This window comes from Danio rerio, chromosome 24 (genome assembly GCF_052040795.2).
Source record: "Danio rerio strain M-AB ecotype USA chromosome 24, GRCz13ab, whole genome shotgun sequence".
Taxonomy (NCBI): Eukaryota; Metazoa; Chordata; class Actinopteri; order Cypriniformes; family Danionidae; genus Danio; species Danio rerio.
The window spans coordinates 20,946,577-20,965,000 of NC_141044.1; the positions used below are offsets into that span (position 1 = coordinate 20,946,577).

At 34.7% G+C, this 18,424-nt stretch overlaps 1 protein-coding gene across 4 annotated transcripts in view; it reads right to left on the reverse strand.

The window, feature by feature from the left end:
* The window catches only part of cntnap2a (contactin associated protein 2a), a 743,992-nt gene that overhangs the window by 418,493 nt on the left and 307,075 nt on the right, over nucleotides 1–18,424 (reverse strand). For all 4 annotated transcript variants that reach the window (XR_015524505.2, XR_015524506.1, XM_087308738.1 and 1 more), the window contains 2 exon segments: nucleotides 9,565–9,712; nucleotides 360–563 (listed from right to left, as the gene is read on the reverse strand). Coding sequence is in view for 2 of the 4 variants with exons in the window: in XM_087308738.1 (XP_087164864.1) it covers nucleotides 360–563; nucleotides 9,565–9,712 (352 nt within the window). In the remaining 2 variants the exon portion in view is untranslated.

Here is an 18,424-nt window from a genome sequence, read left to right on the forward strand (position 1 = left end):
CTATGGTTGTGAGTGTGACCATATTGGACTCAAATATGAAGGCAAGCGTAGCAGAAGTGACGATTTTGGTCCTCATGGATAACTAGATAGAGCTTAATTAGCTGGTTCAGGTGTGTTTAGTTGGGGTTAAAGCTAAATCTGCAGGACATTGGCCCTGACCATAGATTCAATGTAACTTAAATTCAACAAACAGACCATCAAAATAAAGTGTGAACCAAGAAAAAAATAATAATAATGATAATATATATATAGAAATAAAAAGGTTCTATGGACTTAAAATATTCTCAATGAAACCATTGATGCCAATAAAGCAGCTTTATTTTTAAGAGTGTGCAGTAGATGTCAGGTCTGAGTTTTACCGAGGTTTATCTGCAGCAGAAGTCGGCCTCTTCTCAACTCCAAGGTGATGTAGTCTCCCTGTTGACCCTCTCCGTGCAGAATCACCCCTTCACTCTCAGATGTTTTAAACTTCAGGGCTATCACGTCCTTCAGAATCTTCATCTTCTTCATTTTGAAGCGGTAAGAGATCACCCCCTGCCCATCAAAATTAATCACATCTGCCCCTGTTGACGTGAGAGAAGAAGACAGGAGGAAGAGAAGGGATTAGCGCCTCTGAGGTGACGGAGTGTCGTGCTCGTTTTTGGCTAAATGATCGCTTGAGTGACTGTTCTATAGATTGCTTGGACCAAAAAAAAAAGCATGGTGAAGTTCACAGATAAACTGCGGCTGGGATCAGGTGATAAACTACAGTGAGGAGGCAGAAAATTGCAGCCGGCTATTACCTGCTGACAAAGCCTTTCTGCTTATTGCGTGGTGGAGGAGGATTTTTGATCCCTGTCAGGGCTTGAAATGATGCGCACCGGAAGTTATGAATGTAAATTCCGTCGGTTTCATCTCCTGCACTGACACCGCATAACCTTTGGATATATTACACAAGCTCACAGTTTTCCTGATGGCACTTGATTGCTTTTGCGGACTGTCTTTATATCATTCAGAAGCTGTGTGAAATCTGCGATCGGCATGAGCGGGTAATTATGGAGAGCAAACTAGGAAGAGAAAAATACAGAAGCCACCGTGTTCCCCTCTACCAGTAAGACTGAAGTGTCGTGTTTATTCTCTTGCTTTATAAGGGAGAGATTGATTTGGTTTGATCTAGGCTTCATTAAAATGGAAATGATGATTTTGGTTTTGTGGTTGGTGGCTGCATTATATTTTACATTAAAAAAACTTTGGAATGGAAGTAATAAAATAAAAATCTATTTAAAAAATAGATGTAATTATTTATTAAAATAGCATGTCTTCTTGAGAAACGCAATACGTAGCAAAATACTTAGTTACAATAAGTGACTTCATAGTATATATATAAAAAGAATAAGAGATAAATTAAACGTGTTCTTTTATTAAATTATCGAATAATAGTCCATGTGAAATCCAAATTTAAAATGTTTATTTTGCAAATTATTCTTCTGTGAATTATTGTCAATATTGGCTACAATAATTTTCCGCCAACAGTCAAACTATGCGAACACCTTTTTGACTGCGTACTTGTCTATCTGTGCCTACTTGAGTGAAACATGTGTTTTTCTTAACGTATGAATTGTCTTTCACGTATTTATTGTCTTTTATGTATTGCTGTCAACATAGCTAATAGTATATTGTTTTATTTTTTTGGAGTATGTTGTTGTATTTTGCTCTGTCTGGAGCCAGCACTTAAGCTTTACACTCATCATAGTACAAGTGCTGCTGATGATGTGACAATAAAAGTGATCTGATTTGATTTGATTTAGGTGAACAATTAATTCGTACAATAATTTTTTTTCAGTTTTGGTAATCTTCGATCGAAGTCAGACTATTTGTTTAGAAACGACGGTCCTTTTCTGATCAGTTTAACAGCTTCAGCCACAATATTATTAACCACACCCCTCAATGATCCACAAAAAACAAAAGCCCCTACCCCTACTCCATATTTGGTCCCATTTTATATTAAGTGTGTGTGTGTGTGTGTGTGTGTGTGTGTATATATATATATATATATATATATATATATATATATATATATATACATATATATATATATATATATATATATATATATATATATATACATATATATATATATATATATATATATATATATATATATATATATATATATATATATATATATATATATATATATATATACATACAATTTACTTCATGTGTTCATATTGTATTATAAAACCCTTCTGGTGGTCTTGATGTGGGATACAAGTAAGTCACAACTTCTTCCATCATCATATATTACAGGAAAGCCTATAAATGCTTTCATACATGTGATCTGAATGACGCAAGAGGCAATCTCTCTGTGATTGTTACACATTTAGGATTAATCTACCAGTAAAAAAAAATATTAATCAGCGGGTCACATGGGTTCCGAAATGTGTGTTGTGATCCGTACAAATCACGGATCAACCGTGATCCCTTACACCCATACTGCATACTGGTGGTGGATGAGAAGATTTCCCCAAAAAAATGTGTAAAGTGCTTTGAGTGTCCAGAAAAGCACGTAAGGAATTATTAATATTATTATTATTATTATTTTGGTTATTATTATTATTATTTTTATCATTTTTATTTTTATTTTTTCAGTGTAAGTAAGGCCACTTAACAATACAATATTCAGTCGGAAGTAACATCAACATACTGAAATAAAAGTTTCAGCCACTTCCTGTTCATGCAGACTTTAAAATAAGATAAGCATAAAAATTTAAGGCAGCAAATAATTGTTTACAGTGTTGTTAAAATACATTTTGTAGTATATATATATATATATATATATATATATATATATATATATATATATATATATATATATATATATATATATATATATATATATATATATATATATATATATATATATATATATATATATATGCATACCAGAGCATTTCACATAAATCACTATAATGCTAAAATATATGTTTTTATTTAAAAAAAACCTTTATATTATTAAAAAAAAATGTGATTATGACAAAAAGCAAAAACAAAACAATGTAATAATTAGGCTAATCCACATAATAAAATTATTTATAACTAGCAGTTCAGAAAACAAGCACAAAGGATACACAGTGTTATTTTCAAGTCAGCCAGCGTATATGATATTTCTTTCCATTATATAAATGGATCGTTCATCCGTTGTATGTATTCCTGAGGCATGTAAAACCAATTTGCATTTATCAGCTTCAATTACCAGTGTAAATTGTGAAATGATGCAACAACTTCAATTGTTTAACATGAACAAATACGGCGAGAATGTGTGTTTAGTGTAATCTGTCATGTACAAAACCACTAAGGAATGCCTGTAGTATGGAACGTCATCTGTGATTGCACGTGCACGTGTGTGTGTGTGCGCATTTGTGTCTGGAGTACTGTCTGCATATGGAATTAATTCAATTCTCTCCATGCACCCTGCTGAGGACTGATTACTACACTAATGCATGAGTATGTGCGCTGTGTCTGGCCAGTTGCTCTACCACTCTTCTTTTCTCTCTCCCTCTCCCTCCATTGGCAATCCCCTTCACCTCCATCACAAATGCATTCATCCGTTCTCGCCCGATCAACAAGGTCAGAGCGCTGCATTCATTCTCATTCTGTGCTTCATCTCTAGTGCAGGTCTTGCTTATCTAACTCTTATTCTTTGCCTCTATGCTTCCTGAGAAGGGCTATCTCTATTCCTTTACTGCACATCTTATTTATTTTCACTCAACAGTCAGTGCATTTCCGTGTTTGAAGAGAAAGTGACTGATGGAAAAAGGGGGACCAAAAATTGTTTTGTACTTTCTAATATTTCTTTGTTTTGGAACATGGTGACTGCTAATTATTTAAGGATGGAAAATAGCTCACTGGGTGGGATTAGATGGTGACTACTTTGGTCTAGCTGGTCAATATTAGCTCTTTTTCTGCCGTTTGAGAGCTGGTTTGGAGATGCAATCTAGTTCCGAATTGGTTATTTGCCGTTTGACACCCAAAGTGATGGCTTTGAACCAAGAAAAGTGCAATGTGTCAGTTATTTTGACATACAAATGTATTCATAGAGCTTTGACATGACATGCAATGTTTTCGAAATGCTTATGGATCATTTCCTGCACATTTCAGGACCGATGTTGTCTGTGGAGGATGAGGGAGCTCTCAAATTTAAAATATATTAATTTGCGTTCCAAAGAAGATGATAAAGTCTATTTTTGGATGAACTCTTTAATTTGTGCTGAAAAGAGTTGATCTGTATTTTCTGGATCAGATTCAGCCTCGTATTGTAAGTTATGGTATAACCTTTTCATCACACAGTTGAGGTATTCAGCCAATCACAATAAACTGTACACTGCCTGACAAAAGTCTTGTCGTCAATCCCAGTTGTAGAAGCAACAAATGATAACTTCACTTAGTTGATCATTTGGAAAAGTTACAGAAGGTAGATTTTTCATGATCAATCATCTGTTGAATCCAAATCATCACAAATACTGCAGAAGACCTATTGGATTCATTCTTTTTTCCACTGCATGATGACTTTATATTCTATACTGTACATTATTTTTGTTTAGTCACAAGACTTTTGCCAAAGCAATGTCCGACCTTACTGTCCTAATTAAATAATTAAAAATCAAGGCATGATCATATTTTATTTTAGTAAAAGAGATGTAATCTAGAGGCCTTTGCCTTTCATATACTGTAAGCTACTTCCTACAAAAAAAATAAAAATCAACTAGAAGTCAAGTTATTATTTGTTGTTTCGAAAACTTGGATAGGCAACGACTTTTGTCAGGTAGTGTATTGCTTGCCAATCACGGAACACAGAGCTTTTCAAATGGATGAGCTTTGTAAACATTTTGTAAGAGTTTCAAAAAGGCAGAGCAAGAAGAGCAGTAATACTGTATGGTATGTGGAAAAAAAGGCTTTTTTGTTTAGTTTTTACCCATAAAATGCACAAACAAATTACATTACACTAATTACACAATATAATGTTATTTTAGTAACTTTTTAATCTTTTAAGCAAGTTTAGGATGGTCATTATTTTAAGATTTCAGTTGAATAAAGCCGGCCAGTACCAACCGTAAACAAGTTAAGATTGTCATTAAGCTGGTATAAATGATCATTAGCTTGTTTAGAATTATGCTCGTAGCCAGCCTATTGGAAAGGGTGGTTCTTTTCTCTTAAAAAGTGAACTTTTTGCAGTTATACGCATCATTTTCTATTTAATTATGAGATAAAAATACTGCATTTTAGTGATATTTTAAGCACTAAGCATTGCAGGATTAACTTGTTGAATGGTGACCACACTTTTTGATGTAACAAAAATATTTTCTTACAGTTTTGTCGGAGTGCTTACAATAATATATATAATATATAAACTGTAAGTTATCACAGTGTTTATATAATGTTATAAGATTAGCATTTTTGTATTGTAAAGAAATATAAAAAAGAATTATTCTTAAAATACAGATTTATTGTTATGAATTATTAAAAAAAATTAGGAAACTGTTAAAACTTGTGCCTTCTTCTATTAGTTATTTTCACTATTTATGATGGCACAGTAAAAACAAAAAGGACTGAAAAGCTTATGTAGGGGCCAAGTTCTGAACTACAGGCCTGAGAATTGTTATTTAATTTGACATTAGCTAGTGTAAGCCTATTTTTAATTGGCCATTAACAATCGTAAACTAGATTGGGCTTATTAGTAGCTGACCTTGTGTTAAAATGGTTTTAGCCTGTTTACTGTTTGTTGGTTTTTTTCCGCAGGTCAACATGAACCAGCTAATCACCAGTTTATAACAGAAGGAAACAAGCTACCATGTTCCCAAACAACTACCAATTTAATCAAGATTTTCCAGCAGGCTGAAAATGCTTTTCTTATTTATTTATTCCTCCCTACCCTCTCATAAACAACCGTTTGGAGAAGCAGCACGTCTTTATCGGCATCAGTGATCACCAGCACGATCTACATGACGGAGGAATATGAGCGTTTTCACCAGCACGGAGCAAATGTGGATGAGACGCTTTCTGACAGGAAAATCAGTGCAGCCAAACCCCCCTCGGCTCCTCACGAGGCGGAAAACAGCTTGAGGAATGATACGTATCTAAAACTACCAGGCTTCATTCATACTTGTCATAAACACAAACATTCAGAAGAGTCAGGCGTCAGGTTTATTTATGCTATCAATATTTCAACAGCGGTATAAAAACAGAAAAAAATGTCTACTATGCTTCAGTTTTATCCATCTCTGGGATATTATTTGTAATTTTTCCCCCCTTGAATAAACAAACTAGCAATTGTTGGAGCGAAATTTATTATTTAAGATGGTTCTTCTGGTCTGGGGTTAAATGACAGATGATTACATCACTGTAATGAGAGAACTGAGTGTGATAGTTTTTAAACCAATTTGTGGGGGTGCTAATTGAAAATTGTTATCAAGATCAATTTGGCAACACTTAATGTAATGAAAGTGATGAATTCGTCAAGGCTACATTCCAGAAAACAGAGCTTGTTGATAGTTCTTAGATGTCATTTTCGTTTCTTGCTGGTGAAATTACAATGTAATAAAAGGTTAGATTGAAATATAAATGAAAAAAGAATACCAATGCACTGAAGCGTGTGGAACAATAATCTAATTAATTCATAGATGTGGCCTAGGGTGTGCTCACATTTATAAATATTTTTGACCCCACTGGAAGCAGGTACAGGCACTCATTTGCTTTTTAATACCACGATTTGCAGTGACCGATACTTTTCAAACAAATGAAAATCTTGCAAAGCTGTCTTAGTGAAATTATTAAATAAAAAAGCTTATCCTTAAACCGTAACATCAGTTGACAAGTACATTTTATCAGTAAATTCATGTATCCTAAAATTTCCACGGAAATTATTTGTTTTTTAAAGCTGTACCAGATTAACGTTACAACCTAAAATTTGGAAACTAGTAGCTACTAATTTCCATTGTATTATTATTATGTCAATGGCAACCAGTTTCAAATATTATTCAAAATATCATGTTTAATAGGGCTGCACGATTCTGGCTAAAATGAGAATCACATTTTTTTTTGCTTATTATAGGCAATTATTATTGTTATTTCTCAAGCATATGGTAAAACAATAATAATAATAATAATAGGCCTATGTGTAGGTCTACTGTTGGTTAAAATGCTACATTTTGTATACACTTGGAATGGTGGACTTAAACAGACTTTGTCCTGGAGATTAATTCACAGTGAAGTGATGACATTAATTTTTCACTTTCACCGAGTGCGGTTCATGTCATGGCTGCTGTCACTTTGAGAAATAAAAAAAACAACATAAAAGCAATCATACCTCACATGTTGCTCCCAAACGATCGCTCTGAACAACTAAAAAACTGAACATTATTTACAACTTTATTACCTGTTATACACAGCCTATGCAGGTTCTTTTCACTAAAGTATCATTGGCGGGCACACGCACATCCTCCTAATAGTAATCAAATCAAAAACGTACCTCTATATACATTTCTGGAGCGCTGCAAATACATGCTAAGAGCTACGATTTTTTCATGTTTTTGTTTTTGCAAATCCACCAGAGATCTGTGTATGCTTTATTTTTAGATCTCAATTTTTTCTTGCGAGTGCCATTGTGCCATTACTGTTCTTGCATAAATCCACCAGAAGCCGTTGTCCACTGACTGACTGACTGACTATATGACTGACTGACTGACTGACCGATCCCCACACCTTCCTCCTTCCCTAAACCCAACCAAAAGTGTTTTCAAAAGCACCGATTGATCCACTTACCCACTTCCCTAAACCGAATCGACAATTTTAAAAAGCAATCGAGAAAAAGAAAGCTCTTACCAGATTTTTACCACACCTTGTTAATTACTTGTTTTTTTTTAATGTTTTTTTTTTTTTTTTGGATTCTGCTCTTGTCTTTCCCTGCTTTCTGGAATTGTTCTTCACCGGAAAACTCTGTAATCATGAACAACTCCTCTCTGCATCTCAAGTCCACCAATATACACGGCGAGCTAACTGGACAAACTGGTAACAGTGGGAAAGTTATCCATACATAAGAATGCGGTCAGCTAGTAAGTGCAAAAAGGAACAACGTCATACCACCCTGTTAGCATTCGTTTAAAAGACGAATTGCAGCTATACATACTTTTGGCTACATAATGTGCGATCTCCAGAAATGTATATAGGACTATGGTTTCAGAATGAGCCTATTTTTATACAAATCAGCATCAGCGCATGTGTGATTTTGCGGGCCCAAATATGTTACATTATATGTATTATAAAATATGAACATTTTTGGGTGAATTATACCTTAAAATACAGTATGTGACACTTTAACACAATTTTAAGGTGTCCATGTTGCTGAGTGTTTGAAAGAACAGCTAATGATTAGCAAGTTTACATTTTTTGGTGACTTATCCCTTTAAGTGAAATGACACACACTGTAAAAAATAATGGGTTCCACACAATTCCTTCATGTTGTCCTAATACAAATCAAGTTAACTTATTTGTTTTTACAAATTTAAGTGGATTGAACATAAAACAACTAAGTTGTCCCAAAAAAACAAGGAATTGTGTTGATTCAGATAGTTTTAAGTAGTCTGAACAAGCAGCAAATATATATTTTTGAGTGCATTATAGTTAAAAAATTAAGCTGTCATTCTGAAGACCAGGACTTGCATTTTTTAACTATATATTTAAGCAAAAACATTCATTCATTCATTCATTCATTCATTCATTCATTCATTCATTCATTCATTCATTTATTCATTATCCTTCAGCTTATTCTCTATTCCCCTATTTATCAGGGGTCGCAATAGCGGAAAGAACCGCCAACTTATCCAGCATATGTTTTACACTGTGGATGCTTTTCCAGCCGCAACACAGTACTGGGAAACACCCATACAGTTTCACATTCACATACTCATACACTATGACCAATTTTGTTTATCCAAATCACCTATACTGCATGTCTTTGGGCTTTGAGGGAAATCGAAGCACCTGGAGGAAACTCATGCAAATACGGAGAAAACATGCAAACTCCACAAAGAAATGCCAACCGATCGAGCCGGGACTCAAACCAGTGACCTTCTTGCTGTGGAGAGACAGTGCTAACCACTGAGCCACCCTGCCGCAAAGCAAAAACATCACATTTAAAAAAGATAATCTGGATTTTGCTTGAACAGCAGGGTGGCCTGTACTGTAGTGGATTTGCATGGGACGGATAGCTGACCTTGACTTTCAAGAAAAAAGTAGAGTCAGCCAATTTGCCTTAATTGTACCAGGATCTTCCTGAATATATACTGCCATTCTGCATTGCATATTAATCACTCTAGTGATGCGAAAAGCTTCCAGCCACATTCCCTCCGCAGGAAAAAGACACTTCCAACAGATAAAACTATCCATTTTATACAGAGTTAGCAAATGTTCCAGCTACAACAAAAGATCAGGATACATCAAAAAAAATAAATAAATGAATGCACAGATATTGAGGCCTCAGTATCAAATGAATAATCGGCCTTCAGTATATGTGAAATGTGAACTTACAGTACGGGCAGCCGTAGATCTCGAACCTGAGGCCAATTCGTCCCTCTTCACTCCAGTCTAAAGGAATGATGCGCAAATAACGGGCCACAACCGGGTTTTGCAGGTCATGCCGAACCACACTCTCTGTATTGGAGTTCCCTGCAAATGCCTGCAAAACAGAAACGACACTTTAATTTACAACAGAGCTACAATTTGTACAAATAAAACAAATTAAATTCACCTAAACAATCCACATCTGAAATAAATGTGCAAATAAAAGCATAAAGATGACAGTATGCCATAAGTATGGCAACATGATATTTGTGTTCGTTTCCCTGTTTTCCACTGTTTCTGTGGCGCGATTTCTGACAGACTGGCGTTTATTGTGAGTAGTTGCTGAATGCAAATAAAAAAATCAATAAAAGCAAAGGATCAACTTATGTCAGATCCACAAAAAATCTGAAACATCACCTCCAGTAAGTTATGATGATATTCACAACTCAAAAACGTTTATATCAAATTAGTTTTTTGCAAATCGATCAAATGTATGTGCTGCCAAATGGCAGCACTGCACAATAGTGAAATGCTCAATATTGCAATAAGTTAGCTAGCTAGTAAGTTCAGCCATGATCTTTTAAGTTGTAACAATATCAGCATGAATGATAGTGATATATTGTTGATTATATGTTACTGGGATTTGCATTATGGGTAAAATATTTTAATGACAATACTTTTTATTAGCTCTAAATACTAGGAACAGTGTATTGGTGAGAACCACCCTGTTCTATGGTAAGTGAAAGAAGAAAAAAACAGAACTGGCTCTTCCTGCAGATGAAAGTGTGGATGAGATGGGTTTTAGTCACCATGAGAATGATGCAGATTGGACATTTGATAAGAGCAGTTATGCAGACAGTTTAGGTAAGTTAGCTGAGAGGCAGATAAGACAGGTGAATTAGTATATTCACCTTATTGTCCGCCGACGAGCGGGCGCTGCCATTTGAATCTTTTTGGCTTGAGACTTCCGGTCTCATTCTCTTCCATTCATTTTTTTGACGTTAAAAACTGCTCGTTACGCTGCTTGATGTTGCAATTTGATATTTTCTTATTATATTATTCTACTTGATCTGTATAGTCATGCAAACATTTGTTTGTAGAGCAAGTAGTTTGACCGTTTTCTGCCGTTTATTATTCCTAGTCATTTCTCCTATAGGCGACTGAATCGGAAGTTCTAAGACAATCGCGAAAACAGGCGAACTTCCGCATTTTAGATTAAGGTCAATAGAATGGTACATAAACATGACTAGTAGCTACATTAATCTGATGCATCTGGATATATTAGACTTGTATTAGATTTGTTATATTATTTATCGAGGGAATCCTTTATACCTCCTGTATGATGTATACATCATAATACAATATCAGGTTTGATTTCAATAGTATTCAGCAAAAAAGAATGGAATAAATAAAAGCTGTTGGAATATCAGTTGTTGTAAGGTATGTACAGTTAAAGTCAGAATTATTAGCCCCTCTGTTTACTTTTTTCCCCAATTTCTGTTTAACGTAGAGAGGATTTTTTTTAACACATTTCTAAACATAATAGTTTTATTAACTCATTTCTAATCACTTTTTTATTTTATCTTTGCCATAATGATAGTAAATAATATTTTAGATATTTTTCAAGACACTTCTGTACAGCTTAAAGTGATCAAACACTTCTTAATTTTTTTTTATTGCCACAGAACACTGAAAATTGATTATTTAATCTTGTGTGAACAGTATGTTTCTCAAAATAAAATATACTGTGTTCAAAGGAGAAAAAAGTTGTCGTTTTTACCCAAAGATTAAAAAAAAAATAAAGTATTTTAGATTTTTTATACAAGGTAATAATACAATCAGAATCTTACACCGGCACATGCCTATAGATCTACTGTAGTTTTTTTTTTTCCCCCTAGATTTTCAGGAAACCCTCCACTATCCTATCTCAGCAGCTGTAATCACTAGACAAAAAAAAAAAAAACATTCGACATGTAGGTGGAATGAAGCTGCACGGCTCTGTTGCTTCTCTTGACCTACACGACTCCTCATGTCATGCAGAGCAAAAAATTGATGCGGTCGCCCATTGAATGGTGAAAAACTTCAGTTGGTGAACTGACCATGTGGGATTGGTGATAAGCAGCTCAAGGCCACCAAACTAGACTGATGCGGATTACAGTATTTGCCCCCTTCCTCTAAAGAAACCACCATTATGGCCTTCATTGTAGAGCTGGGGATTTGTTGTCAATACTGGAGGCTCCATACAGGGCAGTGACTGTAATGTGTGAAGGGCTGATTACTGTGCTCTGTAGTGGCCGACTGGGGAGCTTTCACTTCATTTTTCATTGTGGAGAGAGAAAACTGAGCTGTTGTGATTTTGCAGGTGACAGTGCTTTATGGGTGGACCTCCTGGGCACCATGAGGTAGGCAATTATATAGAAAAGGAGTTATCAGAATTAGGTCCACCAGGAGGCGTCACAGAAACAAAACAAAGCAAAACAAACAAATATTTTACAATAAAGTGTAAGTATAGTTTGAAAATAGGATGTGTGGGATGGGCGTTATTATATAATAATAATAATAATAATAATAATATTAATAATAATAATAATAATAAAAATCACAACATAATGTTTTATATCATTCACTATCGATAATTATTGAATATTTTTTTACAATTTATTTAGGAATATTAGTATTTTTATTTATTTATTTTTATTTATTCATTTTAATTTACCAACATTACTAAGGCAAATAAATTTAATAGGAAAAAAACTAAAAAGGTTTACAAAAATATCTTGTCTCTTATGCCTTAATAAAGTAAATATAAGTGTAAAAGAGACTATTAAATTTGAAAAATAAAAAATAGTAAAAATAGTACAAGTGTAATTGCTGAACAATTAAAGTAAACTTTAAGGGTAGATTAACATCTGTAAGGTGTCAATAATAATGATACATTAAATCTCAAAATCTGTAAACAAAACAATTGCTAATAATCAAATTTGAACTTTCAAGTAAAGCAGGGGTGTCCAAACTCGGTCCTGGAAGGCCGGTGTCCTGCATACTTTAGCTCCAACTTCCTTCAACACACCTGCCTGGAAGTTTCTAGTGTACCTAGAAAGAGCTTGTTAGGCTGGTTCAGGTGTGTTCAATTGGGGTTGGAACTAAAATATGCAAGACACCGGGCCTCCAGGACAGAGTTTGGACACCCCTGAAGTAAAGGAACCAATCATCATTATTCAAATACATATTGCAACATTACAAATTGTGAAGTTCATTAATGACTACATTATCCCTTATGCTGAACAATCTTTCAGATGGAGTGCTAGTGGCTGGGATGCACAAGAAAAGAAACCTAAAAGCCACTCTGGCGACATCCAGTTTGGCTGTGGACGTGTACTGTGTTTGTCTCAGGTTTAGTCTGCCATTATTACTGAAATATGTATATTCCATACAAAATGTGAACCAGATTGGTTAGTTCTAGTTACATGAATTGCAGAGCTCTCTCGGTGTTATGGAAAATTGAAGTGTTTTTCAACTAGGTGTAAATGGAAAATAAGCATGCTTCACATGCATGCCACTTGCACAAGCTGTGTGCCTTGATTAGAAATAACCCTAAGGTCATTGGGATTTTTAAAAAAAATTTTTTATTAATGTTATTGACAATGGTGTTCGGTCAATAAATACCAGTACCATTTTATCGGCCCAGCCCTATGTGTGTGGATACAGATACATTAAAGGGAACAGTTTTCATTTACTTACCAAGGTGGATTTTATTTATACTGAAAATATTCTTAGATACCTTGACAAATAGGAATCTATGTCTTTATTTATTTATTAATTTTCTTTTCGGCTCAGTCCCTTTATTAATCAGGGTTACTACAGGGGAATAAACCGGCAACTTATCCAGCATATGTTTTATGCAGCAGATGCCATTCTAGCCGCAACCCAACACTGAAAAACACCTCTATACTCTTGCTTTCACACACACTCATACACTATGGACAATTTATCGTATTCAATTCCCCCACAGCACATCTCTTTGGACTTTTCTGGGAAACCAGAACACCCGGAGGAAACCCACGCCAACACAGAACAACTTCACACAGAAATGCCAACTGACCCATCCAGGGCTCGAAACAGTGACCTTTTTTTTTTTTAAGATTTCATTTTGGGCCTTTTTGCCTTTATTTCATAGGACAGTATTTAGACAGGAAGCAAAATTGGAGAGAGGGGGGAAGGGGAAATGTCCTAAAGCCAGGATTCAAACACAGGACACCCTGACTTGCTATTGCACCATATGTCGACACGTTAACCACTAGGCTATTGCCCCGACACAGTGACCTTCTTGCTGTGAGGTGATTGTGCTACCCTATTTATTTTTATTTTTCTAAGAAAAAAAAAACCCTTTAAGCAAGCATGAGAAACATTTTCATCTAAAATAAACCAAATGACTGAAAAAGTGTACATTTAAATTCATTTTAAAGTGTTTCCTTGAAACAAATTTTACAAAAAAAAGAAACACTAAAATAAATAATAATGAAAACTACTGCTGCTAATAATAATTGCAGAAATAAGGTCGAAGTACCCTTAGTACGCATGAACTGTTTTCACTCCCAATTTAGTTTCACAGACCAAAAATGAACTTCTTAAACATCCACCGACCTATTTTCACTTCTATTGTGTATATAAAAGCGGATTAATCCACACATCATTATTTCACAGAAAACGACTCCAGAATGACTCCATTCTACATTCAAGTCCATATCTAGACCTTAACCAGTCAGCAAATGTGTAATTAGTTAGCCAAATGTGAAGCCGTCCTGAGAGCTGCGCTGCTCGCCATGTTGTTTAATCAAGCACCTTCACAATTTCAAGCACAAAGGCCTGACGGAGATAGAGACCATCTTTCATTAGTGGAGAGACCACGTTTAGGCAGGAAGCCAGCTGTAACTATCAAAAGAGACACATTCATTGCTTCCTCTTGGTATAATTAAAGTAGCTTTGACTTATTTTTTGTTAAAGCTCTTGGGTCTCGCTTCTTCTACAGCTTTGAACAACTGTCTGCTCGCTTACTGTATATTTCTGACTTAAAAAACAACAGGTTTCATTGTACAGTGTAAAAAAATATATACATGAGCCATAAGTCATTACAACACATAACTGAATTAAGTTAAATCAAGTTAACCATACAAGCTGTTTTGACTCAGTAATATAAATTAAAATAACGTGAAGTTAATTTAATTCACCTTAAGAAATTAAGGCAAGCGCTTCACTTTTTAAGCATGTGCATGAGCAATTTGTTAATGTTAGGAATAAATTGGGATTTGCCAGAAATTCTGTATTAAAATCAATCTTAAATGCACTGACTTAATTCTATAACACTTGAAACTTCAAATTACTTCATATGGTATATCAGTACATCATAATAATAATAACAATTAGTTGCAATTACCAATTGTGCCTCCTTATGACAGGGTTGAGTTGTATTTTGTCTTAATTTCATTGTGCAATATACAATTATTTATTGCAAATGAAATCCTATTTAGACTATTTTTGATACCACAAATTATCCCAAATACATTAACACTTTAGAATACCTTCTTAATAGCAGAATGTGATAGGCTAGATGTGCAATGAACATATAGTAGACTAACTATGTTCTGCACACTTTCCGCTCTACCACGCAGTCAAACGACCCCTCCTCCATCATTGAAAATTATATAAACATATTTGTGTGTTCATTCTCTGGGTGAATACCTACTGCACAATAAAAATTTTGATTGTTGTCTTTTGGACCAGTAGTTTTTGAGAAAAGATAAGAAAAAGTACCGCCTTCGCATGTGTACGGAAGATGATGTTAACGGTGTTCCGTGCATGATTAAAATAGTGTTTCGTACAGGGCACATAACTTAAATTCATCAACAAAAATGGTCATTGTTTGAAGTCTTATTAAACTTATGTTAGAATACACTATTATTTTGTTTAACTTGAATTTAATGTTATATTTAATATCTTATTTGATGAAAGTTACTTTTTATGAAGGTTTTATGAAAGAAACTTATAATCATTTAAGTTTTAGATTATGCTTATTTTATTAAAGTGTGACCATTTTTAAATATTAAAACATTAAATTCATGGAAGTTAATGCTAACTGAACTGACCTTTTATGAATATAAACATCGTCAATACACAAAGATCACAAGCAAATAGCATTTGCAACCTGTCTCTCAGGCTCTCTATGGCGAAGAGTTGCGACGTGGTTATTATCACACACAACTGGCGTTTAAATATCCCCATTTCAAAACATTTTTTTTAAAGAAAAGGTCATTTATTTTACAACATGTGATAAAATAAAACACTGTAACACTGTGTGATGCATAAATTAAATGCAAATGCATATTTTTACATAATTGCTCTAAATCTCTCCCTTGATTTTTTATTTTTTTTTCGGAAACATTTGGTAGAAGAGTCTCTCTTGTGGTCAGGGATGAAAGAGTAAACGACAACTATTACACAGATATATAGCTTGTCCATGACCCCTAAGTATTTATTCAGAGATTGGTGTTAAAATGTCATCTGTTCAGAACATCGTTGTGTACGGAATATGGTTAGTCTACAACAGGGCTGCTCAATCCTGTTCCTGGAGATCTACCTTCCTGCAAAACACAGCTCTCACGCTGTTCAAACACACCTGAACCAATTAATTAGGACCTGAACAGCACTTGATAATTACAGGCAGGTGTGTTTGAAATGGGTAGCAACTGAAATCTGCAGGAAGGTAGATCTCCAGGAACAGGGTTGAGCACCCCTGGTCTACTACGTCAGCGGTTCCCAACAGGGGGGTCCTTGCCCACAAGGTGGCCTCAGCGAGCTTTGTGGGGGGTCACGTCATATTTAAAAAAATTCTTAGCAATGGACAATTAGGACAATGATCATGTTGCCTAAGATCATATTATCCCCCACCTCAGTGGTCCTCAACCACTGGTTCGTGGATCAGTTGGTACCGGGTTGCACAAGATATCATTATATATTTCTGAACTCTGTCTGAACGAGCTTTTATTTTGAAAAGTCTTTTAAAAAATGACCGTACTGGGTTACATCTCGGTCACTTGAGCACCCAAAATTTGACCCACAAGCAGCAAAATGAGTAAGAAACAGACATCTTTGGAAAGTTTCTTTGCTAAGGGGAAAAGACCCAGTGAATGACCCTGCAAACTTAAATGCTCGATAATATCATTAAATATGGAGGGAGGCCTTACAATATTTTCCGGGGAAAAAGGGGGTCTCAGGCAAAAAAAAGGTTGGGAACCACTGTACTACATTACTGTTTATGTTTCACTTTCATATGCAGTCTCGGCCAGGGTAACTAGTTTACTTGTATTTGGCGCCACCTATTTTTGCGGGTGTATGGCATTATTGATGTCTGAGACGACATCATTTAATTAAATTAAATGCATTTCTATTAGAATAATATTGTCATATTCTGGACAGTACAATATAAATTATACTATTATTTATTGACTTCATAAAGTTTGGAGACAAAGTAATAATATTAAATAAAAGCTATTCAACATTATAAATGCCTGGAGCAGTTTGCAGTTGCAATATGAATGAAGCTTAAACTTTACACTAACCAACATCACTTTGATTATGACGTTTAAGTGAAGATTTGCATGTTTGGTGATTAAAGGAGCTATTATGGACTGGAGTCTTCAATTTTACACAACATCAAGTGTGTGATGTAAATCCATCTAATCCAGTCCATCTATTTGTAGTAGGACAGCATGGACAGCAGATAGCGCTTGTCTATTATTAGTTATGGAAATTATATAGAGTAAACATTGATTTCATCAAACACACAAGCGTCTTAACACTCATCAGGATGCAATATGTTGATGGGTGTTCAAGATTAATGATCCTGTTGAAGTCGTTGGCGTGAGTCTTTACAATATACACTATATTAACTTAACATCCTTCTTTTATCAAAGTTTAATATGTATCTGTGTAATAGTGAATGTGTGGATGCCTGCCAAATATAACATTAAGGTTTTGCAGTTGTTGTCACTGTTGTTTTATGTAGCCATTATTTTGTTAAATCAAGGAATCTATTGATTTTGGTATAACTTTACTGTAAGAGTACATGCCACCGGGAAATCTTTTCTGCTAACCTTTCCTGTTGAGAATCAGAGCGATCCATTAACGTACACGACCAAAGCAATCTGAAGAGGTCTTAAATCAAAATTATAGTGAATCACGCAGCTGTCACACATCATGATCTAACACATTAATCTGTTTGACGTTCACATCACATTTTGAATTGCTAATTATTATGCAAATACAGGTGCAATCTTCAGTTGTTTTGATCTCAGTTGATGAATTAAAACGGCACATCATAAGCATAAATGTTATACTGTCGTCTGCATGCATAAAAACTAAAGCCATAGCCAATAGCTAAAACCAATAATAATAATGATAATAATAATAATAACAACAAAAACAACAACCAACAGCTTCTTGCCACAAAATTAGAAACAAAACATTTTTAAGCCGTAATAGTTTATTAATTCTCTAATTAAAATGCAAAGCTGACAAAAAAAAAAATGGCTGAATGAAGCATAGACTAACCTATTTTTCCATTCACAAGATGGCACCACACAGTCTAAAACTGGTGAGAGAGACAAGCATATTTTAAGTGACTGACAGTCAAGATGATTGAAAATAACCAGATGAGCATGTTATTAGTTTTAGAGGTTATCTGGGTTAACTGTTTGGAATACTCAATTCTGATTGGTCAGTTGTAACATTCCAAGGTATGTTATCCTAAGATAACAACCACTGAATAACG